This window comes from Oreochromis aureus, linkage group 1 (assembly GCF_013358895.1).
Source record: "Oreochromis aureus strain Israel breed Guangdong linkage group 1, ZZ_aureus, whole genome shotgun sequence".
Classification (NCBI taxonomy): domain Eukaryota; kingdom Metazoa; phylum Chordata; class Actinopteri; order Cichliformes; family Cichlidae; genus Oreochromis; species Oreochromis aureus.
In genome coordinates, this window is record NC_052942.1 from 40,725,575 (window position 1) to 40,752,779 (window position 27,205).

Below are 27,205 nucleotides of genomic sequence, written 5' to 3' on the forward strand. Positions count from 1 at the left end.
AATTTGTAATTTTAGGTTTTATATTATGTTTTTGTTATTCATTTTTAAATATTTATTAAAATTCTGTGTTCTGAATCTTCCTCCTGATCCGGTGATTTATCTTCAGAGCGCTCTCTTTCTGTGTTTCTGTCTCCAGGGTGAGGACGATGCTCTCCTGATTCTCGGCGTCCTCGTCCACCCCATCACCTCCACCATGAACCACACTCCCAGCCCCCACCTGTCCGACGGCGGCAAGCAGGCCGGCGGCGGCCTGCTGTGCAGCCTGGGTCTGGGATCCGACCGGGGCGTCCGCTCCCCGGACAGCCTCACCCACACCCCCAGCCCCACAGGAGGAACGCCCAGCTCCAGCCCCCCGCTGCTGCTGTCGCCCGGGCTGGGGGGCCTCGGGCTCGGCTCCCTCGGGGCCATGGGCGAGGCAGCCGGAGCCGACTGGGAGAGCAGGGAGGAGCTGAGGCTCAGGGAGCTGGAGGAGGCTCGGGCCAGGGCCGCCCAGATGGAGAAGACCATGAGGTGGTGGTCGGACTGCACCGCCAACTGGAGGGAGAAGTGGAGCAAGGTGGGAGAAATGTAGCTCTGTGGCACGGAGCAAGGTGGAGACCGGGCTGGGTGGGGCCCTAGGTGGGGATGTGCTTCAGTATCTGAAAGAAAGGCTCAGTTATGGAGCTGCAGATGTTTGTGAGCAGAAATAATAATAATGACACTTTTCTCTTACAATGACATTAAAATACATTTCTATGATAATGGTCCACAGTGAACCTGTATGGAGGACCAGTGATGCAGAAATAATATTAATAATAATAATGATGTAATACAGACGCTGAGCTCAGATGTTTTAGATGACTTCCTATAAAGCGGTTTGATAACCCGCCTGCTCAGTCGTCGTCTTTGTTTCCAGGTTCGTGCAGAGCGTAACCGAGCGCGCGACGAGGTCCGTCAGCTCAGGCAGCGGCTGGACACCCTCACCAAGGAGCTGACCGGCGTCCGGCGCGAGCGGCAGGAGCTCGCCTCGGAGAACGAGACGCTACGGCAGGAGACGCTGCGCCTGCGTGGCGACCACACGGCCCCGCCTCTGTCCGCCACGTCCCCCTCCTCCTCACCCGCACACCCCCGCGGTGCTTCCTCGTCATCCTCGCCGTCCATCCCCCCTTCCTCCCCGGCGTCATCCTCCTCTTCCTCTCAGGTCCACGGCGACGTGAAGCTGGACAGGGCGGCAGAGGGACCGCCGGGATCTCCAGAACCAGAACCGGTGAGGGACGTGGACTTGGACAGGCAGAAGACGGGTCAGAAGGTGAGCGTGCTCTCAGCTTCCTGCAGAGGATTCAGGTTTTGGTTTCAGACTGATTTTCTTCCACACGATGTCCTGCTCTGCAGACTCTGCAGGTGCTGACCTTTAACCTCTGCAAACTTTAGTTTTACGTTTGTGCTTTTAAATGAAGCATCTGCAGGATGGAGCTCCGTCAAACTCGGTGCTCATGTGACCTGAAACAAATGATGTAATCATCAGTGAACTTACAGCCTCACTTTGATCAGTGGTTACTGCAGGGGGACAGATCGGGCGGGTGTTCCATTAAGGAGCATTTTAGGGTTGGTGCTTAGTGCATATGAAGGATCTGATGATGGTTCATCCATGGACATCAGTGATTCCCGACCCAGCAGGCAGCAACGTTTACAGGTTACTTGATTATGTCAAGAAATCTGTAAAAAAATAAGTAAACAAATAAAAATATTTACAAAAGAAATGAAGTGTTGAGTGGACCTGAACAGGATTAAGCTTAATTTAGTAAAATGGTGACTAAACCTGAGACTAACGTTCAGCTGTTGGAGAGATGAATGAGTGAACATGGTTTAACGCCCGCCTGCTTCACATCGGTGCGCTCGCATCCTCGGCTGCTACACGTGATCCGTGAATGTAGGCCACTCGGGCTGCTGTCTCCACTATGATAAAATACACCCCTGTTATAGCACCAGAGGGGTGTGTGTGTGTGTGTGTGTGTGTGTGTGTGTGTGTGTGTGTGTGTGTGTCCTGTTTAGGAGGTACAGCTACCCTCTGCCTGTGCACCTGAACACTAATCACGCCCGTGTCTCCAGAGGACTCAGCGATGCTGCGGACGCTGTCTGCCTTCACTGCCGTTGCACCCATGAAGACAAACATGGCAGGACATAGTTCAGCCGTTCATTCACTCTGTGGAGCTGCTTTGTGCTGAAAACCTCAAACATCAAACTGTTTTTGGAGGCCAATGTAACGTTCAGGCTTTATTCTGCCCAATAAAAACAGAAGAATGAAAACGAGACCGCACCAAAAACTGTAATGGGCTAAAAACGAGTCCGCCACACGTGTAACAGCATCAACAGCTTTCTTCACTGCAGGACTGCAGCTAACGCTGTTTATTGCACCATGAAAACACAATGAATGTGTTCTGTAGTTCATGTTATTGTAAAATTACTTCTGTGGCATTAAAATGTCCTGATTTGGTTTATCGTGTCACAAAGTCCAGAAACTGAAGCTCCTCGTAGCTCCACTCTGAGACTCGCTCTCTCCAGGCTCGCGGGCATCGTTTGATGGTCAGGGTGTATTCCCGTCTTTCCAAAAACATTCCCTTTGGGAATTTCACAGCATGGTTTCCTGTTTCACAGCGAGATATTGCAAAGCTCTTCCTCGGCCTGGAATCAACTGGAGACCGGTCTCGCAGGAGTTTTGCATCCATTGGCTGTGAGCAGAGCAATTTTAATGAGCAAACAGAAGCTCTCTGTCCGTGGTGGTGCCCGGGAATGTAGTGTTTACGTGGAATACAGACTGGAGGGTGACGCAGGAACCTCGACACACCGTCCGTCTGTCCCGGGGGATCCCGAGCTGCTTCCAGGGAAGGTTAGAGTAAACATATCATCAGTGAGTGCTACCCTGAGTACTCCTCTCAGCTGGGATTACCTGCAAAACCTTCAGAAATCCTGATCAGATGCCAGAACAACCTCACCTGGCTCCTTTTGACATGTGGAATTAGCAACTTTAGTCCAAGCTCGTCACATCATCTCGATCTGAGCTGACTCACATCAGGCACCAAACCAGAGGGATCAGTTAAGTCTCCATCACTCTGACCTCAGGGGACCCTCTGGTCCTCAGGGATGCTGAAAGTGCAACACTGGCTTTAAAGATGGTACCTGGAAGTGCTGCTTCATGCTGACGTAAACCAGTCCAGATGGTCTCATCGGGAATATGAGGCGCCGTTCTTTGGAGGCTGGTGTGGACACACTTCCTGCTGGGCAGAGGCTGCAGGGTAGACCGGGATCAGTCAGAGACTCCTGAGTGTACATCTCCTCCTGACCTGGGATCTCCTCGGGATCTCTGACAGGCTGGATGTGTGGACCAGCCTGTGACCCTCCCTCAGGTCAAAAATGGGCGGATGTCCGTTATCATTGAGAGAGAGTGCCGTCACACGGAGGTTTCACGTTTCTTTCATACGATTCATATGATTGTATGATTTAGAGTCGGCTTCGTCCAGTAGCACAAATCTCTTTGGCTTTCGGTTGAGTTCTGAAAGTGCTGCTCGGTTTTATCCGTGACCTGTACCTGTAGTATCAGAGGTAATGAATCATGTGACTAAAATAGGCCTGAAAAGTTGTCCTGCGACATCCTCTCAGTAGCTGGGGGACGTTCCCCTGCGGTCACGTTTAAATCATTCTGGTTCTTGTTTTATTCTCGACAGCAGCTCTCTGCCGTGGGCAAGGGCCCACTTCCACTGGAGGCAGCGGCGACCTTCACCTTCAGTCTGCACTAACATCTGATTGGCTGCTTCACTAGAACGTTCTGGTGTCGGGTCTTTAGTTTTTATATGTGAGAGTCATCAAACCCAGGGGCAGGAAGTGAATTTTACTCATGAGCTGCAGTGCAGGCGGAGGTCGATGCGGGGCTTCACCTGCACCGTGCCGTCGAGCTTTCTACCGTGAAATCTGCCGGCGCGTGGAAAGCGGCAGATCTGAACGAACTACAGCGTTACGGAACCCGAAACGATGAGCGGGACAGATTTGGCGTGCAGTGTGAAACACGTCGGGGATGTTTCTGGCCGCTTTGGCCTCCGAGCGATCATCAGAGCGTCGTTAAAGCGCCGCAGCCTTCCCGAGCGTTGTGGCATCCATCCGTGCAAGTTTGAGTTCATTAAACTTGAATCTGAGCTGACGGTGAAAAAAACGAAGGCTGCAATCAAACGCAGGATTTCTGCGGTTTGTCTGCTGTTTACAGCGGCGGTGGGTCCCTCTGTTTCTCCGCACACATGTTTGGGCTGCAGGGCTGCATGTAAACCGTGATTATGTGTCTGTCAGCAGGCAGCAGAGGTGGTCTTGGAACGGTGGCTCGCTGTTGCTCTCACAGAGCTCAGCCTCATTTCCTGTCTCCTTCCATTGTTCTCCTCTTTGAGTGCTTCCACATGTCAGGCTTTGTCTCACCCACAGCGGCGCAGCGGGGCCCTCTGTTGGCCGTCGCCTGTAATGACAGCGGCAGCGTGGCAGCTCTGTTTTCCACGTGTTGGGACAGAGCGTGCTCCGTGACGTTGTGTCGCTTTTCCTCACGCGTGAGTCTGGACGACACAGTGTTGTTTGTGTTAGTGTGTCGTCCAGACTGGAGGGTTTGCTGTCATCTTACAATAATCCAAACTGGAGCACTCAGTGAAAACAGTGACATTTGACTGAGTCGTGATCTTTAAGCTTTCAGTCAGAAGAGCAGTGGTAGGGCTGGGCGATATGACCCAAAATTCATATCTCGATATTCTTTAGCTGGATGGCGATATACGATATACATCTCGATATTTTTTTAAAGCCATAAAGTAAGAACAAAAAGAGAGTTCTTAGTCACACTGTGTCCCAGATGTCACACAGGCACCTTTATTAACATACAGCGCAGATGTACATGAAAAATAACATAACAAAGAGCTCACAATTGTGCAGTCAAAATGTAAACTAACAGACGCTGAGCATAATAACAAAGACAGATCTCACAGCTGCTCTGTTCCCAACTTCTACTGCGTGACTGACAGCCTGGAGTTTGAAATCCGCTTCGTAACCATGTCTCTGAACAGGAGCCATTTATGGTCCTTATACACACACAATACGGTAATATTACGTTGAAGCACAGTACGTATCACTCCGCGAGGCTCCTCGGCAGCCGTAATGCTCCAACAATCCATCAAGCGGTGCAGCTCCGTAGCTTAGCAAAGTCGTACTAAAACATATTTTGACAGATTGCTGAGCGCTGTGTATCACATAACATCAGTTCGCGGTCATCAAGCACAACCAGAATTCATACAAAAGGCACGCAGTCGACTTTTGAGAAAATGAAAGGATTTTAGGCGTCAACACGTTAGCCCGGTTAGCTCGTTAACGCCGTTGGAGATTTGCCCCGTTAATGCAGTTATGGCGTTAACGTCACGCTGACAGCACTAAAATAGTAATCTCCAAATGTTTTCTTTTTACAGACCAGCTGCTCTTTGATAGCTGCCGTGTCCATCTTGTCGTTGCCTGCAGGTGAAGCTATGGGGGAGGAGGGGGAGTTGTTTCAGTGAAGGAGAGTATATATATATACTCTCATGAATAGAATGTATAGAATAGTAATAGAATAGAATATAATAGAATGTAATGAATAGAATAAAATGAAAGGAGTATATATAACATAAATAAATAGATAAACAGTTTGGTACTTTTAAAGGTTCTGCAAACTTTATTATGACAGCGACAAAACACAACAACAGTGCTTCAGAGACCCTACAATGTGTGTGTGAATGGGTGGATGACTGGTTGTGTAAAGCGCTTTGGGGTCCTTAGGGACTAGAAAGCGCTATACAAATACAGGCCATTTACCATTTACAATAATACAGAGAAAAACCCAACAATCATATGACCCCCTATGAGCAAGCACCTTGGCGACAGTGGGAAGGAAAAACTCCCTTTTAACAGGAAGAAACCTCCGGCAGAACCAGGCTCAGGGAGGGGCGGGGCCATCTGCTGTGATTGGTTGGGGTGAGAGAAGCAAGACAGGATAAAGACATGCTGTGGAAACACCTGGGGGGTGTAAGTCAGCTTACAGGGGGAAGGAAACGTGTTGGCGTTCCAGCTGATTTAGAGTCCTTGTGGGAAAACGCCTGTTTGATGATTAAAGCACAGAAGCACATGCAGCTGGTGTCAGCAGGGCCAGCAGGTGGTGGTCAGACTGGGAGCTGTGCTCACATACATCAGCTTTATGTTGGGTGTTTATTCAGCTGTTTACATTTACTGTGTGCTTGATTGGTTTGTCTCCTGCTTCTCGGCCCTGACTGTGGGCGGCTCCTGGTCCGCGCCCGGGATGCCCATCAGATATTCGGACCCATGATCAGTGCAAAAACCTAAAGCTTTACACTGATTAAGAAGCGTGGAGATGCCCCGAGTCTTGACTTGCAGGTGTTTCTGCATTTTGACCCTCCGTCATCTACAGAAGCTGCACACGTCAGCGACAGGTGTTCTTACTGCTGTAGACGTGTTGCTGTCTCAGCAGTTTGTGTATAAACTAAATAAGGTTGAGGCTGTTTTCTTTTTTAAATTTCTTCTATAAGTTATTATGGTAGCATGAATTTTTGTGACGCTGATAATCGTGTTGTAAAAACCTGATATTGTGATGATATCGTGACGCCTCAGACTGAACTTCTGTTGGACGCTTGATCAATAAAACAAAGCATGAAATTTTTTATCTGCTGAAGTAAATTCATAAACTCTGATTGGACGTGACGGCAGGTTATTGATAAATCAGGTTTCTGACTTTCCTGCTCTCCTCTTCAGTGCCGGCACCTCCCAGTTTAAACTGTCTATCAGTGTGATTGATATATCGATCGACATTTACTTCAGTAAATCTCAGCTGCTTTAGTTTATCTCCGAACGCCTGCGATGGTCTCAGCTTTGATGCCAGAATGTCCTTACTTTTGAGGGAGCACTTGAAGGCAGCGTGCTGGATGTCTTAGAAACGAGCAGCTCTGGATCGTGCGGGAGACGAGTGATTATTCTTTGACCTCTGTGGAGGAAATAAGGAGGAGATCTTTGCTGTCCGCCTGCCAGAGGGGACAGATTTACTGCATGCAGCAGGACGAGCGCTACGCTTAGTTTGATTTCTGTTAAGGTCATTAAAAACACGCAACATGAAAATGATGTGAGACTTCGCTGGCAGCAACCTCAGAAATTCCAGTTGGGTGGGTCCAGATTTGGTGCTTTTTTTCATGTTATTTTCCATCATAACTTCATGAGGAAACATCCACATGAGATTTTCAGGGCTGTCAAAGTTTACACCAAATTGCAGAAACTGTTCCACATGTTTCAAGTCGTTGATCTGTTCTCTGAGTAAAACACAGCATGTCTGTCACATCGTCCCTCTCTCTCGCTTTACCTGCCAGCGTGCGTCCGTATCTCCCACCTGTGTGTGGTTTAGCCTTCATGTCACCGTCTGACCTCCTGGTCTCTTTGTCTCCTTCTCTGTCAGGACCTGGAGCAGCTCGATTCCGTGCTGCGCTCCCGAGCTCCGGGCGCCGACGCTCAGGAGGCCTGGGATGGCCGCGGCGCCGTCAACCCGGCCGGCTCGCGCCGGCAGGAGCGAAGCCGTCAGCTGTGGGAGGACGTGGGGACGACGGAGGAGGACTCGAGCAAACTGAACGCCCTGCAGCTTCGCCTGGACGAGTCTCAGAAAGTCCTGCTGAAGGAGAGAGAGTAAGAGACGCTGAAGCGTGAAAAACACGACTTCTGTTTCTGGTTCTGTCAGCAGGGACGATTCATTCTGCTACATGCAGGGACACCCGAGGTCGAACCATCAGAGTAACATAATCTAGTCATAAATCAGCATTTCACCTTAAAAATCAAACAGTTTCCATCTTGTCTGTATTGTTTTTTATCGACGCTCATCGAAACTCATTTTACGTCGTGAGTTATGTTTTCGTTTCCACACCATCAGAAATCTGTAAAGACAGAAACCTGTCGGCTCGACTCTGAGCTGAAGCTGTAAGAACGTGAAGATCACAGAGAAATGGCGTCAGCTCGTTGTCCTGTCATTAAAAACAGAACGTTTCACAGGAAAAGTCTTTTTTTGGATCCGCTGTAAACAAGAAAGCAAACAAACCGCAAACACACGACAGATTGTACAGAAACAGGAAGTCTTCTGCTATTACATTTATTTATTATTTTATTACTCTGTTCTAGCACGAGTGGGGAGTGACGGGGAGTGTGGCGTCACTCATTCGTGCTGTCTGTGTTTCCCTGCAGAGACAAGCTGGCTCTGAGTAAGAGCATCGAGAGACTCGAGGCTGAGCTCAGTCAGTGGAAACTGAAGTACGAGGAGCTGAGCAAGAGCAAGCAGGAGGCTCTCAAACAGGTGAGGCACAGCACAGGGTCACCTGAGCACAGCGCACGCTGCTTCGCGGGACGGTCCGTCTTCTTTAAACGTGCGCTCTGACTGTTTTTCTGCTAACAGACGAGCGCTCGTGTCTCTGAGCTCTGTGGTTCATCGATCACTGACCTGCTGTCGCACAACGAGAAAACAAAGACGGAGCAAAGCAGCCGAACCAAAAGAAACCAAAAGGAGCAAACATGAGAAATACATCAAAAGTGCAACAAAGGAAGTCAGACCGCGTGATTCTCAGCGCTCGACTTACAGCTTGAATTTCATAGAAAATGTTCCTCACTTCAGATTTTTACACACAGTTTGGTCCACATGACGCTCGCAGACGGTCCACAAATAATTAGTGTTCATAACATTTAGTCAGCAAACGAGCTGAATGTGAGAGCTGCTGACGGCGTTTCACAAACAGTAAAATAACAAGTCTGCATTTTTCACATTTGAATTTCATTTATAGCTCCAGTGATCATGAAACAACAAAAGGAAGATAACCCAGTGTGCAGCAGCTGCACGGTTCAGACATCACGCGTCCGCTACGTGTGTTCAGTTTGAATTTTCTGTTTTTACTTCTTTATACAACAGTTACTGTCAAACAGCATGCAACTGATGCAACAGGACAGGCGCAGCTAATGTGCACAGCTGACCTTCAATTCAGCAATAATAACAACAACAACAACAACAGCAGCAGCAGCAGCTGTTACAAATAAATAGAAACACGAGTTGTTAAACATTTCAGTGATCACAGTTTTGCTTTTGTTTAAATCATAATTTTGCTTTTGTGTTAAAATTTTCGGGTCTTTGAATGTTTTTATTTCTGGTGTGAAAATGTTCAAACCTGTGGCCTCTGTGATGATCGCGCAGTGATCGTCAGTCACTACGAGTCATAAAAGTGCCCTTAAAATCGTTTCAAATGTCCCGGCAAGTCTTCTGCTGCAGGAGGCCTGCTGTGCTCAGCAGCGTAAAGATGATCACGGTCCAAATCATAAAGCCGAGTGTGACGATCTGTCTGTGTCGAACCACTAGGGGGCAGCACAGCCCTGCAGACGGCAGGTCTGACAAACATGAGTTTGATAAAAGCAGCAAAGGGAGCGGGCGGGGGGGGGCAGAAGATGTGAGAGATGTGTAGATGATGATGATGATGAAGGTGACGGGGTTTGGAGATTGTTAGAAGATGCAGATGAAAGCGGGATCGCGCTGCAGGTTGGAGGAGGCGAGAGGCAGAGATGAGGAGATAAGAGTGACCCCCCGCCCCCACTCATATCTCCACGCATGCTGTTTCAGATCCTCCAACATCACAGGAGGCGTCTCACAGTGTCTGCTTTAAAGAAACAGGCGCCTCCCCCGAAAAATGTCCAGATAACATTAAATGTCAGGCGGCTTAAAGATGAGACGTGGATTTATTTCTAACATCAGCCTGAACGATGCCGGGAAATCCTGAGAGTCACTGAAAGATCAAATGTTCAATGTCTTCATCCTGCAGCTGAACCTGCTGAAGGAGATGCACCAGGACGAGCTGGGACGCATCTCTGAGGACTTGGAGGACGAACTGGGGGCTCGAACCAGCATGGACAAGAAACTGGCCGAACTACGAGCTGAGGTGAGGGAAACCTGACAGCAGCGTGCGAGAATCATGACCCCGAGAAAAGCCGTGAAAGTGAAAGACGTGAACGGACATGTCTCTAACATTTATAAACAATTTCATACAGAATTAGATTAAAAATGTCAGACTGTCGATCGTGTGTGCACCGACGTTTGCTGTGAAATCTGAGGCGTGTTGTGTGTTTCCTACAGATGGAGCGGCTCCAGGTGGAGAACGCCGCAGAGTGGGGGCGTAGAGAGCGCCTGGAGACCGAGAAGCTGGCCCTGGAGAGGGACAACAAGAAACTGCGAGCTCAGGTTGAAGACCTGGAAGAGCAATTAGCCAAGCAGCGCCGGCAGGCCGCCTCCGCACTCGACAGCGACCTCAAGGCCATCCAGACCGAGCTGTTTGAGAGGAACAAGGTGGGCGGGGCGTTCTGTGTGCTTACTTCCCTCTCTTCTTTCCTTTTCCTCGCGTGTTCCTCCACGGTGTTATCCCTCACGCTGCACAGCTGTCAGGGGTTTTAGGTCCTTTATTTCACCGACACCATGGAAATCCCTCCACAGATGTAGAGACAGGCGGCGTTTGGTCCGAGGCGGGCATCAGCCGGCTGAATAACGAGGAAATCATAGAAGTAAACCAAGTCTAATCAAAACTTCATGACAGTCTGAGGTCCTGCTGAAGGGGGGAGACAACGCTGGGTCACGGGGTGTCCCTGTCGTCGTGGTTACATGCAGGTTAACTGACATCCAATAATAAAGATGGAGAAACTTGTAAATGGGCAGAGACGGTGAAAGGCGCTGCAGGTTCATCAGCTTTAACCCGTTTCAAAGGGTTGGAGATAAAAAATAGAAGACTAACAAACTTCAGCTTTTATTTACTTCAAGTGGAAGATGAGAAAGTTTCATTGAGGTGAAATAGCGTACCTGTAACCTTAGGTCAGGTGGTCGTTAAAGCCAGACGCCCTCCGAGCGCCCGACGCTCATCCTGCTTCTCCCACAGCTCGTTAAATAAAGTGATGAGTTAAAAAGAGAAAAGATTTCTTTGGCAGCTCAGAGTTAACCTGAGTCTCATCAGGTGCCTTCCACCTGTGACGATCAGACGTTACTTAGGCCCAACACACAAAGCTCACTGTGGTGTTTCCTGCAGCTGACGCTGGTCACGTGCCGCACATGCAGAGCAGCCGCAGGCTTTATGCCGTGTTTGTGTCGACGTTACGGACACAGAGATGTTTCCACCAGCAGCTGCTGCCTCTCACATTTTTACTGAGTCACAAACGAGGTTTAAAGTGCAGGAAGTTTGGTTTCCTGCACACCGATGAGATCGCTCTGCGTGTTTGTGCCCCGACCTTGTCTTTCAGGAAGGCGCGTGTGTGTGTGTGTGTGTGTGTGTGTGTGTGTGTGTGTGTGTGTGTGTTCGAAAACAGAAAGATTGATTGTGTTTAGTGTTAAAACCACAGTATTGATCCGCACAGCGAACAACAAACATGGCGAGTGATGCACACGCACACACAGACAAACGCGCACACACACACACACACACACACACACACACACAGGTTGATTGATAGCAGAATCATCTTCATCCAAAGTCGAGGCTATGGATACTACAGCACAGATTGATGTTCACTGTCTCACACACACACACACACACACACACACGGACAGTGTGTGTGTGATTCATCATTTGAGCTGCTAATAGATGGTGTGTGTGTGCAGCGTGTGATACCTGTGTGACCCTCCGTCTGTGCATGTTTGCATTAATCGAGGTCCATCACACCGCCATCGCTGTCAGCTCGCTGCTCGTCGTGTCTGTGCGCGAGATTCGGCTGCACGAACGTTTCAAAGTGTAAAAAACAGCATCTTCCCATCATTGGTCGGATAAGTCACCTGATCACAGTGAGGCGTGATGATGAGGTGAGGTAGGCTGAGGTGCGAGGTAGGAAACGGCGTTTAAAGGAAGTGCCATGGTCACGAGGTTTAAGGAGCGACTTTGGCGCCGGTTAACCAAAGTGGGCGGGGTTAAACTTTTGAACTGTTCCCAAATATTCGAGGCGAGTTATCGAAGCGACCTCCAGCGGGAGGAGTGATTCACCAGACTGAATCACTTCCTGTGTGCCATCCCCACCGTCCAATCAGCTGACAGTTGTAACCAAGTGAATTCATAAAATACTTAATAACAGCAAACCGATAAAAAACAAGCAGAAAACACCAAAGATAATAAAAACTCATCATTTAAATTCCTGAAAGAAAAAGAAATTCAGCAAAAACTAATCACAGGTCTTTGAAAATGATCAAACCAACACAAGGATAAATACAATTAACTGATAATAAAAAGCAAATTATTAAACGCCCAAACAGAAATCAGCAAAAGAAGCAGAAATGAAATAAAATAATAATTTAGGTGAGACTTCCTAAAGAGGAACTGAGCACAGCTGGAGTTATGATCCAGCAGGTTGAAGCATTAAAAGCCTGATCCAGGTGACCCGAGGGCTCAGGCGGGTTCATAGTTCATCTGAGAGGTGCTGAGCTCTGTGCGCGCCTCCGCACGGAGCTGAGGCCGATTTTTTTTCAGCTTCCTGTGAAAGTGTGTGATGCTGCTGCAGTTCGCAGGTCAGACTCAGGCGAAACAATCGGATCAATGATCAGTCAACATCTGAACCTTCCCAGGGCAGGAAACACTCCTGCTTTATCAGCACGTTTAAGTTTTGGCTGAGAGGCTGAAAAAAGTCCAAATCTGAATCATGAGTCACGATCCTGGCAGCACAACACAAACGCAGGACTCTCGAGGAAAAAGGCCGCAAACATCCAAACAGAGAATTCAGAGTTCAACAGCTTCAGAACTCCAAAAATGAAGACAGCAGACAAACACAAACAGGCTCGGGGTGGAGACACAAAGGACAAACTACATACACACAGAGTAAGAGACTATCAAAATAAAACAGGAAGTAACATCGACGAGACATGAGAGGATACTGGGAATGAACTGAATAACCAGGAATTACACATAAGTCTAAACACCGTCCATCACAGGTAAAGATCCAGGATAAAACACAAAGAATACAAAACTCTCAGAGTATCAAAGAACTACAAACACAAAATGAACAGTCAGCAAAGACGTCGGAGGAACCACACAGAGCGCAGAGGCCACTCTTTACATCAGGAATGATGCAGCCTTTCATCTTCTTTCATTACTGCCGACAAGCATGGCGTCACACGGCGAGCCACCCCGTGCTGTAAGCGCTTCGATCGGTCGAGTCGTCTGAGGTCAGGCCGAACGGTGTGCATCCCAGAGTTCAGCAGGGTTGGATGCTGCATCAAAGAAACATCTGGAAGAAAATCAATGAGTGGATAAACAGTCTCCATATGAGGAGGTTATTTAGGTTTTTCCTCAAAATGTCACACTGCAAATAAACCTGATACGGCCTGTAGGAACAAGTCTGCAAGGACGGTAACCAGTTAGAGAAACATCAGGAATAAATGATTACAAGGGAAACAGAGAGACGGGTTCACGCTTCAAATACAGGTCACTCCTCTGTGGGCCGCCCATCCCACAGCTTGGACCAAACAGGACAACGATCCCAGCACAGCAGCAAAGAACGGAGCTGCTGCAGTGGGCCGAGGTCCAGACTGAGAGGGTGTGTGTGTGTGTGTGTGTGTGGTGATCTCTGGTCCTTTTAAATGGCCTCATTAAGCAGCAGGATGGGTGGCAGAAGCGCGTGTGTGTGTGTGTGTTTGTCAGTGTAAGTGGCCTCCATTACCGCCCATCCCACAGGGTTATTTATGAAGATGTCAGGCTTATTTAATGCTGCATTTAACAACACACACACACACACACACACACACACACACACACACACACACACACACACACACACACACACAGAGTAAAAATTCAGCCTAATGAATCAAAGGAAGTCAGACAGAGAATAATAATTAGACACTGTGAGCTGAAGAGTGTGACTGAGCTCGTAGTCTGTGAGGAAGACTCTGATGAAGAGGAGGAAAAGATGGCAGAAGGACAAGGAAGAAGTTTGTCCTGGTGGACTTCTGTCAAGGACCTGTTCAACGAGCTATTTAATAAAAAAAAATGTGGGACAGGAAATGGCAGAATTTGCTGGTTAATTGTGATTAGAGCTTCAAAATAAGAGCGAGGCGTCTGATTGGTGAGCTGCTCTTTTTGTTCCCAACCTTTCATTTTACTTCCTTCTGCTCCATCTTTTCTTTGTCTCTCTTTACATTTTCTTCCTCTTTGTGTTTCATTGAGCCGATATTGTCAAACCGCTCCGAGAAGCGCGCACAAGCCCCTCCCCCACTGTACGACTCCTGGGCAGCCCTCGTTATAAAGCCAATTCTCCTCTTCATCGTCTGTGGGACTGCTGTCTAAATGAATGCTAAATTCTGCATGACAGAGGGTGAAGGAAGAGAGTGTGTGTGTGTGTGTGTGTGTGTGTGTGTGTGTGTGTGTGTGTGTGTGAGAGAGAGAGGGGCGGGGTAAAATAGCTGTGGTGATTTTGGGGGCTTCTTCTTCTTTTCCTCTTCACAATAAAGCAGCGTTTTGTTAAGGTGATGCATGTGTAAACACCTCTGTGTGTGTGTGTGTGTGTGTGTGTGTGTGTGTGTGTGTCTTTGTTTTCTGTGAGCAGACGTAGCAGCAGACTTCAGGGTCTTTGCAGTCAAGGAGAAACATTTAACAGGCAGCGCAGCGTAACACACAGAAGCACACACACACACACATTTGTAGGAAGGCAAACATTCCTGCTCATACGCCGTCCTGTAATCCATGTTTATGGAGTCAGGGACTCCCGCCCCTCCCCCCTTGCCTCCCCGCCCTCCCCCGTCCTCTCCTCTTCTTCCACCCTCTCAGACAGTCATCGTCTGGAAATGATAAGACTGGGGGGATATTGAGGTCTCTGACCTGCTAAAGATAAAAGCAGGAAGTCCTCACACTTCTCTGGCTGCAGATATTAAAATTAAATCACCTGCCGCAAATTAACTGAGTTCACATTGAGCACGGTTAACTGAAATAAGGACGGGTAAGATTTTAGAGATGTGTCGTTCTAGATTCTGTTCGCAGGTCTGGTTCTTTATTAATTTCAGAGCAGCGTTTATGAGGAAAGATGGAGGTGGCGAGGGACGGCTCACCGTGTGTAAAAGCATGTTTGTTCTGCAGTATCAGAAAGTCATCATGGAGAAAACAGTTTTATTTATTTAGCAGCAAATTAGCACAAACCAACAATCAGACGGTCCTCTGTGAGCAGCACTCGGGGAGGATGAACCCGGGTCGCCCTCTATTGTGTTTTCTGCCCCTAACGTGTCAGAGTGAGAGTGGTAAATGCAGCAGCATCACTGAGACGTGGCAGAGAATCACCTGATCCAGCTCAACAACAAGCTTCATCGAGAGGGAAATGTAGAGTTCGGAGACACACGAAGGGTCGGAGTGAAGTATAAAGTGTAATTATCTCTTGAATGTAACCATGTTTTATTAAATAAGTCATATTCATTAAACTTGGAAATATGATTATATTTTTTCCTGGATATGAAACTGTATGGGGCAGCACGGTGGTTAGCACTGTTGGTTCACAGCAAGAGGGTCCTGGGTCGACTCTGTGTGGCGTTTGCGTGTTCTCCCCGTGTTTGCGTGGGATCTCGGGTACTCCGGCTCCCACAGTCCAAAGACATGCAGTTAGTGGCCACAGGAGTGACAGTGGCCACCCTGGACAGGTTCCCAGTCTGATCAGGACCCACGCAGCGTGCGATTGTTGGTTACAGCACTTTTATTTTGACCCACAGTGTTTTCCGCTGTTTCAGCACTTTGTATTCAACCAGGAAGCCAGCTTTCCAGCACCTTCCCGACCCCAGACACTGAAAAGGCAGAGCCAGAGACCACACCCCTGCCACACCCATCTCATGCATGGTGGTAGCTGGTTATAGGCCCCTGTGACCCTGATAAGGATAAGCCAAAGATAACGGATGAAACTGCACAGCTAGGGTTACATAAAATTAAATGTTACAGTGAAGGCTGTAGACTGATCTGTAGCTGATCGAGCGGACCTGTTCCTGTGTTGGATGTTCATGATAAACATGTCCAACCTTTCTAATAATGAGCTCGCTGTATGTGCAGTAATCTCTGCAAGACAAAAACTCAGATTAATCTAAATACGCAGTTTGTCACAGTTTTTTCTACCCCTGGATACGGATGATGGCGCTGAGAGGGGATAGAAGCCCCACCCACCAACTGCTCACACATGTTTATGAGGGGCAACCAATCAAAAGAAAGTTGTCTTAAAAGGGGAGGAGCTAAAACAGCTGGTTTCAGATGGAGGATGAACTGAGGGGCTGCACAGAGGATCAGGTACAGAAGGATTATTTTGGACTGTGAATCATGCAAAGCTGCTCTGGGGGGGTCAGTTAGCATTGCTGTGGTTCCTGTGATACAGATCCACTGGGATTATCCCACAGGTGTTTGGATTATCACAGAAAATAATCTCTGTTGGAGGTAAAAGTTTATGATAATCCATAAACAGGCGCTACTGTTTTAGTCTAATAGATGAAGCATCGTCACATGACTCGAGCGTGGCTGAGCTCCTGTGTTTCCCAGGATGACTGTCCCTGACTGGGACATGTTCACGGATCTACTGACGTATTTTATGTTGGAGGACCAAACATGCAGATGCGAAGCTCGTGTCAAACTCTTTACTCCAGACGTCCAACCTTCTGACTTTGAGAGGATGGAAAAGGTCATTTCTGGGTTTGAACATTTCCAGAATTGTTTTTGCTGGAAAAGTAATCCAAGAAAATATGCAGTGTGTCATATAAGCAAGTACTGTGTTGCCCCTTTTTAAAGACGTTACCAGTAAGGAGCTCGCCAAAGCAGAGCAGTCATGTCAGACATGTTTCTGACCTCCTGGATTTCTGCCTCGTCCCACTCTCTCGCCTCCCTCTCCCGCAGACAGGCTGCACTTATCTTTGTTCTTATGCTTCACCTTTCCCGTCCTGTGAAACACCACCTCTCCAATTACCACCCTCCACTCTTCATCTTCCTCAACCCCTCATCTCCAGACCCCACCCCCTCTTTTAATCATCCGTTCTCTTTGTTTGATCTGGCTCTGAGCTTGCACTTGTATTTGTGCACTGTTCATCATTTAAATACTGACTGAGGGGGGAGGGGAGGAGGTGTGTGTGCAGAGTCTGAAGGAATTTGTCATTATTTGAACAACAGATTGGACCTGAATTCCTCCTCCAATCAAACTGCTGTCCGTGCGCCGTCTCACTGAGGACATAGAGATCGAAGTTAGTAATAAGATAAAAATGTAATATCTAATAATGCTGAGAGATGGATCAGAAGTACAGATGTAGATAAATAAGGATGTTCCCACTCCCCGGCTTTTATTATCACTGTATGCGTCTCATTTCTGTCCATCGTAAGTTGAGAAAAGCTTCCTGCTGTCTGGGGAGCCATTAGGCTGCGGGGGGGGGGCATGAAAGTGCAGTGAGCGGCAGTGGTGCATTATTAATCATGCCATTAGCTCCAAGTGCAAACCAGTCAAATGGAGCTTTTGTTGTGCTAAACCTGACTATGACCACAACTACCTGCAATTACACCCTCGTAAAGACACGATTTCACGTTCCGATGCTCCTCGGAGAGGCTGCGGTTGCTTCTGCCTGCAGCTGCTTCAGAAACCTGAAGTCTGCGGCGTGCAGCACACGATAAGGAAGTGCACGCTTTAAAGTCCTTCATCTGTCAGAGTTTCATATAATCCTCACACAAGAGCACAAGGCTCCTGACGTGTTCGTGTAAACGTCCGTCGGTTATTTACTCAGAACTCACAGATTCTTTTAAAACGTTGAAGCATTTAACATTAGCATTTAGCCAGAGATCATCTGACAGGATGTCATGAAATATGCCAACAATCACAAAACAAGAAAAAAATCAAACTGTTGCTCTAACATCACTTTTCCATTAAAAAAAACGTTACCTGGTTGATAAATGAGTGAAGTCGTTCCGGATCGTGGTTAATCAGTGACAGCTGTGAGAATCTGAGGTGGAAACGCCAACGTCTGAACTCTTTCTCTGTCCTCAGGAGCTGGCCGACCTTCGCCACATTCACGCTAAGCTAAAGAAGCAGTTCCAGGAGAAGACGGCAGAGCTCGCCCACGCCAACCGGAGGGTCGAGAGCCACGAGGCCGAAGTTAAAAAGTTACGACTGAGGGTCGAGGAGCTTAAGAAAGAACTGGGACAGGCTGAGGATGAGGTAGGAACATGGCTACGCAGGTATACGGCTGGGTCACAGATTATGGTTGATCTCATCTGCTTATCCAGCTTCTGACTGCTGACCCCGCCCACATCTCCATGACTCATTCCAAACAACCGAGCGACTGACCAGATCTGATCCCTACCAGTCATTCCTGAGAAAACAACCAACACACAAACAAACCAGCCAGTCATGTGACCAACTAACCAAAAGACAACTAGTCAGTTAAAAACTGAGCCTCCTTCCACCAAACCAACCGACCCGGCAGCAAATGACAAACGAGCAGCAGACTAACAACACAAACGACCAGACAACTGGCCAAACCAATCAGCTAACCAATCAGATCTGACACCTACAAACAGATTTTGTTAGTTATTCCAGACAGCAACAGACAAACCAACAAGCAGCCAGTTAAAAACTTTATGAACCTCCATTCTGACAGACTGAATTAATCGAACAGCTGACCGATAAATACTTCTGTGACTAGGTGTGGGGTTTTCCTCTTAATATTTTCAGGACAATTTAAGGTGATAAAAAAACGTCTGGTGTATTTAAAGTGTTAAACATTCATTTTGAAGCTGTCTGTGTGGAGAATATTCCACGGTGCTGAATGGAAGCATACTAGCTGCTACAGCTTCGGTTTTTGTGCCTTATGACATGTTTTGCACATCGACCGCTGTGTTTTGGCGCCACAGCAGTGTCTTATGTGTTTGAGTTGTGCCGTCAGGCTGATATCGTGCAGTCTGAAGCGGGATTTATGCGTCTGCATTTTTTGCATTTCCAGCTGGATGAGTCTCAAAATCAGACCCGGAAGCTGCAGAGGTCTCTGGATGAGCAGGTGGAGCAGACGGAGAACCTGCAGGTGCAGCTGGAACACTTACAGTCGAGGTAAGACATGGGTAAATCTCTTTGCACCCGGTGTCCTACACCTGTGTCTCATTTCCTGTTGTAATACAAACTCAGTCACTATTTGCTGAAGCAGACTTGACTGAAACATGATGGCCGACGGCGGCGTGACATTTATGACTCGTATCACTAAAATGTTAGAAAAATTTCTTAAAACATTTGACTCACAAGTTTTGATGAAAAACATTGTAGCAAATTTGGTTCATGTAAACCTGATGCTGAGCTTGTAAACAGCTTGTTAACGTTGCCCTGTGGCAGTAGGGGAGTTGTAGTTTTTAGGTGTTGTAGTTTTATCCAAGCAACGACAGCTGGGCCTGAAAAATTAAGCCAGTGCTGAAAACTGCTAATGTTGGAATGCCGGGATGGAGAAATCGGCAGTTCATGCAAGCATCTCGCTTCTGACAGCATGGACAACATCCATCTTTGAGATACAGTCTGTTGATTTTGTACTTTAGCGTCTTCTGTTCCTTCCCTGCCAGCCCACAGCTCCCACAGCTCCCACAGCTCAGCTCAGTCTGTCCCGTTTCTGACACAAAGACTTACACTCAGCAAGAGTGTCGGCATGTTTAGTAACACTTCTCACACTCCTGAAAAGCTCTACGGGCTCTTACTCAAAACACACCACCTTCAGGAGCGCGCACGTGTGTGTGTGTGAGTGTGTGTGTGAGTGTGTGTGTGAGTGTGAGTGTGTATGTGTGTGTGACGTGAAGCTGACAGCCTACTTGTAGCTGCCAGGCTCAATGTGAGTCTCGGCACTGCCTTCATTTATTGTTCAGAGATTAGCTTTGCTGTGTGTGTGTGTGTGTGCCTGTCACTCAGCTCTATCAGCTTTGCACAGTCCTCTGCTCCTCTCTTCCTCTCCTCTATGCTCTCTCTCCCATTTTCTCCATGCTGTTGCTCCAGCACCCAGCAGCCAATCACTGAGCTCCCGGTCACAGGTTGCCGTAGTAACAGGGAGCTCGCTCTCTCTCATGCCTCTGCTGATGTCGCGGAATGACAGGCATGTCGGCATGGCAACAGCTTGAGAAGACTGACACAATCTTTGTGTTTTGAGGTTTTGTCGAGGGCGCCGCTTCTCTTCGTGCTTTCATTCAGTTTGTCGGCGGCTGCTCGGCTGTCTGTGCTGCTCACAGCGTGCCGGGTCGTCGTACACCGGGTCTGCAAAGCATCTGAAGCCTGCGGCCTGTCTACCATCCAGCAGGGGGCGATGCCTCTCAACCTGGTGAACTGTTTCCTGGAAAATAAAGAGGGCAAAAGTAGCCCTGAGGTTATGCCCACTGTAAAACTTTTCCACATCAAACGTGTGGCGATGGTCGCTGTGGTGACCCTGTGAATAAACAGTAAGAGTGGTCGAGGATGAAAGCTGAGAGATCTGTTGCAGTTGCGACGCCTGTGTCGTTTCTTACCTCAGACCCACGGCTGAGTCGCGGCTCACCTGAGTCCGCGTGTTCACCGACTTTGTCTTTGTGCATCATCCAGTTTCATAATTTGAACATTTAATGAAGTCCATTTTATTTTAGTGATGCAAACAGTGGGAACTACCAACTTTGCAATGAGCTTGTTTAAAATTATGACAAAAGGGGCTCGTTCAAGACCTCTTGCAGCTGAAGTGCGTCACACCCCTGCTGAAAGTGTTTTATAGTTGTACAGAGTCCCTGGTTCAGTCTGGGACGAGCTGCAGTTATCGTCCTGTCAGGCTGTGCTGACCACGTCAGGAAACCATTCCCGTATCGATTTACACACAAACACACACACGCCGCTCAGTCCTGCTTTCAGACCACAAACCAGCCGCTCTCCCCTCTGCGTCTGAGTGAAAGTGTCAGTCAAACAGAGCGTGCCCGAGAGCGCTGTGATCCATCTCCTTTACATGCACAGCTTCAACTTGTAGACACCAGCTATCAAACAGTCACACAGGAACTGTGTCGACTTCATACAGTTCAAACATCCTCATCTCGTGCAGGTGTTACAGAGGATATTATCTATAGAGGCCAATCAGTTTGTGTATCAGGCTGTAAAAATTGGTTATTTCTGCTGGAAAGCTTTAACATGGGAGTCTATGGGGACTGACTCACTGCTGCCCCCGCTGGGCGTCAGAGGAACTGCAGGTTTTTAGCACTCTCGCATGTTAAGTCTGTTTTTTTTTTTGGGTGAATCGCCCGCCGACTGATTTCACACAGTGTCTGGAAAACACTTTTCCCGAAGTCGCTGAGCGGTCTCTCGGCCCGTGTGACTGAAGTGAGCGGACGTTATTTTAACCCTCTCTCTGTCTTCCTGTCAGACTGCGGCGGCAGCAGCAGAGTCCCGGTCTTTTCGGGAAGATGCGATCGGCTCGCTTTGGTCCTGAGAACCCCGACGGTCCCAGCAGCGACGTGGACGAGGAGGACGAGGAACTGCAGCTCCAGATCCCATGACATACACACACACCTGCACGCACACACGCACACACCACACGCACACACACAGACATCATCAGTCGCGTGGTGATGGCGAAGATTGTCGCTCTCGGCTGAAAGCTGACGTTTGGCAACACAAAGCAAATCCGTCCCAACCAGCGAGCAACATTTCAGCCCGAATCCGATCAGCCGATCTTTACAGCGCACCTGTGCATGTGCCTGCAGCGACAGGTGACGGTGTCTTCGACCAATCATCATTTAACAGAACAAAGAAGCTTCAACAACAGACGTTATCCGTGCAAACACGCACACACGCACGCACACACACACACACACACAGCAGGATGAAGCCCAGCCGGAGTGTGACAGGCGTGAACAGGAAGTCCGGATCGTCTGATCCTGATTAAAAGAACTTAACTCAGGCTGAACTGCAGGACAAGCCGACATGTTTTTATCCTTTCCACGTACTCGCTCATTCGTACCTCACGTCATCGTCACAAGCATCACAGCTGCTCCAGCTGTGATGCTATATTTACATCTGCAGTATTAGAACTCCGCCCAGAGGGAGAAAAGCCTTTCGCGCCCTCTGAGGTTCGAAGAGTTCAAACAGAGAAATTATTTTACGCAGTGTTTCTGAATTTAAGTTTTTCTGCCAAATACCAAAGTGTTTAAAGTTCACGGCCTCGCTGAGAGCACTCGAACGCAGCATTCACACGCAGGAAACAGGCGGCTGAGGAGTGTGACGCTGCTCCACGCGACGATGTCACGACACATGACGCTGTGCACCTGTACACCTGCAGGAATCACAGGTTTGCAGATGTAAGACGTTCACTTTCCTCTGCTCCCCTTCTGAGGCCACTCGGAAAGATTTAAGTCTCTGTAGGTGAGTGGGCGGGGCCAGGCTGCAGGAAGAAGTCCTACCAACAGCAGATATTCAGAACACCCGCTGAGCCGTATAATGTGTTCTCAGCAGGACTGAAGCTCAGTGAAGTTTAAAGTGTGTGAGAAAGTTTCACATCTATGAGGGAGGAGTAAGGGAGAGAGGCGTGGCAGGGCGGAGTCAGAGCGTTTGGAGCGTTTAGGTGGTGAGCAGAAGCACCTGTAGCTCCGGCTGTGTGTCTGCTTTTATTTAACCTGAGCTGCTTTCTGCTCGCTTCCAGAGAGATAATCACTAACGCTAGCATTAACTCAGGGTACACCTGGGATCAGCCTCTCACATGGAGTTCAGGTGTTCCCCAAATCAAATGCACACGTGTCTCCTGTTGATCCACCTGTGCAGGCTTCCTATAAGTTCTCAGTTTCATGCTAGAAAACATCCACAAACCAAATCCTCTGTGAGCGGTTTCGTGGAGGAACCTCCATCCTAACCCTTCTTCTCCACCAAACTGCACCCACCAACCATGTCAGTGTGCATCCACCTGAGCCTTCTTACCTCGGAGCGTCACATCCTGCTGCAGCTGCGTCGCTGACAGCACAATTTGACGCCCTGCAGTGTGAACGGGTCGGCCGAGCTGCGACGTCAGCTCGCTGCGCGCTTCTTTGCTTTAGCGGATGTAGACGGTGGAAGGTAAGTAGTCCCTAAATGAAACTGCAGGGTGTGTGTTTTTCTTAATTTTTGAGTAAGTGGGTGAGATACCTACGGTGGCCCTGAGAGACCAAACGGACTACAACTTAAGAAAACACCAGCAATGAGAAAAACGCTGCAAAAGCACACAAAACACAACGGAAATAGGGAAAAAAACAAGTTTCCAAAAGCACAAGGGAAGTGTTTCTGGGGAGACAACAGCCCGACGGACCAGAATATGCTAAGAATTGCGCTGGGAGACAAAAGAAGTGGAGGATCTATTGATTTTGTGAGGAAAGAAATGATGAGAGGTAAGTGTGTTAGCCTAACTATTAGCCTAAAAATTCGTCATCAGTATTCAATGAATCATGAGAATATAACACGCTTACCTACCATGTTTTGGTTCCTGCAACTGGTCCGTCGGGTTATTGTCTCCCCGGAAACACTTCCCTTGTGCTTTTGCAAACCTGTTTTTTTTCCTATTTCCGTTGTGTTTTGTGTGCTTTTGCAGCGTTTTTTTTTTTCATTGCTGGTGTTTTCTTAAGTTGCAGTCCGTTTGGCCTTTCAGGGCCACCGTAGATAGCTGCAAAAAAAAGCATTCCCAATGAGTGTTTCTGACACTGCACTAACAACAGGAAGGAGCGCTTTGGATTTTGAGGTGAAACATTCCTGAGACAAAGACGATTTAGACCCAAATGATCACCCGTCACAGTCTGGGAGCTGAAGCTTCCTGTAATGACTCAGTATTTAACATTTTCATGTTGAGTGTCCAGATGTTGTGAGGGAGGATGGGAAACGCTCCAAAGAAGCTCTGAGACCGCGACCTGAGAACCAAACGCTTCAAAAAGATCCACTCATGAAACAGTCACACGATGCCGCTGTGACAGCAATAAACCATTCATCCATTCATTCATTCATTCATTCGTTCATCTTCCACCAGCCTCGCCTTCACTCTGCCTCAACTCTGATGCTGGAAGGGGACCAAGACATTTGTACTGACCAGGATTCTGTATTCCTGCTATTTATGTTGTTGTTCTGGTTTAGTTTTTATAAATGATCTGTACCACCGTGTTTTCTATTAGCTCTATAAATGTCAGCTGTACATACAAACACGAGTCCCCGTGTGTTTTTCCTCTGTGTGCTCTGTGATTTATTCATGTGTGTGTCACAGTAATGACAGAACGCCGTAATTAGCCTCGGCTTTAGCTCCAGACAGGCACTAATGAGACAGAAGCAGGGTCGAGTTTAAATCTAATCTTACTTCTGTTCAGGACACGAACATCCAAGCACTGTGAAAGGTCTTCAGCAGCACACCCGTCTGTGACGGAGCTTTCAGCAGCAGCATTTAGGAGTGAGTGGGGGTCTTTTATTTTGAAAAGAGCGCACATTTCGGCTCCTTCCTGTGTCTGACTTCCTGTCCTCGTCTTCCTGGTTCCTCCGTGACCTGAAGGTCGGGGTCACACACCTCAGCTCGTGTCCACATCCGTGGCCTCATACCAAACAAGTCGTCTGTATTAAAGTTGTCATGGTAACCATGTGTTGACTGCGACCATTGCTAACAACGTTGCAAACGATTGTTCCTTTTGTACAGTTTAGTTACCGCCTCCATTTTTTTCCATAATAAACTTTTTTCAGTTTCTATGAATATCATACTAACATCTTCATGAAGTGATGCATTTGTTGACCACGTCTCACTCCAGAAATCCAACATGGCAACAGCTTAAATGCTGTCATGAGGCCTGTGACATCATGATGTCTGCATCCATGTTTGATACACGGCGAGTGTTTCTGCATCAAAAGGAACCCGCTGAGGGGGTTCGGCTGACCGGACCGTCTTTGGGTCGGTGCTTCACTGGGAGACTCCAGGACGGATCCGGGACGCTCTCCAGAGATCTCTGCTGGTTTGGAAACGCCTCAGTGTCCTCCACCCTCCATAGGAGCTGCATGAGATGACTGGCAGAGGGAAGTCCGGGCGTTCCTGATTAGACAGATAAGCAGCAGGAAATGGACGGATGTGTGGAAACGCTCACACTTCCTGTCATGGAGCTTTTTCTTGTTGTGTTGGAGGAGCAGCAGCTCTGCTCCAGAGTCAGTCTGGAGGAGAGTCTTCGGCTCTCTACCCACAGTTGACGGTCACAGGTGAGGAAGCGTGGACCAAATCTGCGGGTTCAGGCCAGGCGGTGTGATGTGCTCTGTGAGTACAGAGTAAAAAGTAAACAGGAAAAGCACTGCAGACAGGTGAGCGGGTCGTTAGAACTTTCTGAACACCAGCAGAAAGTTTCTGCGGTGGAGACGCAGAGGGAGCGTCTTGGTGCTGCGCAGTAATGAGACTGAAGCTTGTCCCCACACAGCACGCCACCGCCGCTGCTCCTCTGACATCACATCCATTACTGAGCGTGTGTGTCTCACAGAGGAGACTGATAATGAGTGTTTTACCCTCCTGCAGGAAATCACGCAAATCTCACTGCACACTGTGTGCGTGTGTGTGTGTGCTCACTTACTGTGCATAAAACACACAGCTGTATATGAACATTATAGACATATAAACTTGTTCACATATTCACTGTGGAGCCGCAGGATGATGCCAAACTCACAGAGCGCCCACACAATCAACCAACGCTGTGTGTGAGTCTGTGTGTGTGTTTAGCCTGATCCCATAAGTACAGTAGAGAAGCGATAATGCTGAAAACTGTCAGCTAAGCATAACACACACTGTACTGCACTCTGTGTGTGTGTGTGGTTCATTATGTTAATTCTCCCCCTGTCTATCTCATTAGGGCAGTAATGGCTGACAGCAGGATGGCACAACATTACACTGAGGTCTCTATAATTATTCTACAGCTCGCAGGATCTCCATGTTTGCATGCAGTAATCGATGTGTGTGTGTGTGTGTGTATGCGTGCAGGTTATTCTTTGTGTTGTGAGGAATAGCTGTATGGCGCCCGTCTGATGTCGTTGGCTGTTTTCTTGTCACTCTGGTTCTAAACTGCTGTCGTCTCTCTGAAATAAACCTATTTAAGTGTGACTGCACGTGAACGAGGCCGGCTCACACAGAGGTCTTTAATCAGTGCAGGCCTTCTTTTTGCACGCTCACAGATGTTAAAATGTGCTCATTTGTTTGAAAAGCTGTTTAAAACCTTCCAGAGTGGAATGAAGCATTAACAGACTGAAGAAATGAGCATCGTGAGCAGCTGATCTTGGGCTGGGCTGTAATACCAGTTTGTACCACAAGGTGGTGCAGTGAGTCAGTCGGCAGTCATTCGTCTTCATAAGGTCTGGCTGGAAAAATCCGAAACCTCGTAATGGAGTTAAAAAGAACGTTTAAAAGTAAAAAAAATCCCAAACATCTAAACACAACAGCATCTAGAACAGCGCCTCCTGGTGTTGAAATTAAAAATGTCTACAGTTTGATTACAAAAAGTACCTTTAAAAGGACTTTTTTGTGTGAAAGTTTGCGATTGATGGTATCCTAACTGCAGTGGCACTTAGTGCCACATAACAAGCGTTCCACACTCTGTCGGTCCAAGTTTAGATTACAGGTGCAGTGTTCTCATGACCCGGTTCATACAGTCTGTGGAAGCAGCTCGCCCGACGCTTCAACGTGAAGCAGACACCAACATGTGAACCCTCTGATGGTCTACTACAAAATGTGAATGCAGCATTACAGACAATCCCAACTGTGACCATCACCAAAACCAGCTAGCCGATCTACACCATGGCAGCAGTGATTATTGAGATGCTTGGCTACAAGATGAACAGCCACCAGGACCAGTATCCTCCATGGAGATGGAGACTAGAGGCCAGGAGGAAGGGAATTCAGCCAACTGTTGGAGCTGCAGCAAGGTGTGATGAAGAAAGGGATGCCTAAGAAGCACAGAAGCCCACACCTGAGGCCTTAAAAACTGCCAATCAAAGACTCACAGCCCTGGCCAGCTGCTTGAAGAGGTATACCTAAGAGACAGAAGGCAAGAGAATAAACCAGCTGTTCTCCACTGAACCATCCAAGGTGTACTCTCAGTGGCAGAGGAACAATATGAGAACAAATATGGTGGAGATAAAGATGAAGGCTTGAATGCAGCCTGAGTGACAAGAGAGAGGCGGTGATGTGGAGAAGGTG

General features: G+C 48.0%; 1 protein-coding gene across 2 annotated transcripts in view; it reads left to right on the forward strand.

Annotated features, from left to right (window-relative positions):
• ccdc102a (coiled-coil domain containing 102A) overlaps positions 1-23,213 on the forward strand; it is a 53,263-nt gene extending 30,050 nt beyond the window's left edge. For both annotated transcript variants that reach the window (XM_031738360.2, XM_039614130.1), the window contains exons 2-10: positions 137-556; positions 896-1,288; positions 7,487-7,710; positions 8,260-8,368; positions 9,873-9,989; positions 10,184-10,393; positions 18,055-18,225; positions 19,010-19,113; positions 21,410-23,213. In XM_031738360.2, coding sequence (XP_031594220.1) covers positions 194-556; positions 896-1,288; positions 7,487-7,710; positions 8,260-8,368; positions 9,873-9,989; positions 10,184-10,393; positions 18,055-18,225; positions 19,010-19,113; positions 21,410-21,542 — 1,824 coding nt within the window. In that variant the 5' untranslated portion in view covers positions 137-193 and the 3' untranslated portion in view covers positions 21,543-23,213. The remainder of the gene's footprint in view (positions 1-136; positions 557-895; positions 1,289-7,486; positions 7,711-8,259; positions 8,369-9,872; positions 9,990-10,183; positions 10,394-18,054; positions 18,226-19,009; positions 19,114-21,409) is intronic.
• The last annotated feature ends 3,992 nt before the right edge of the window (positions 23,214-27,205 follow it).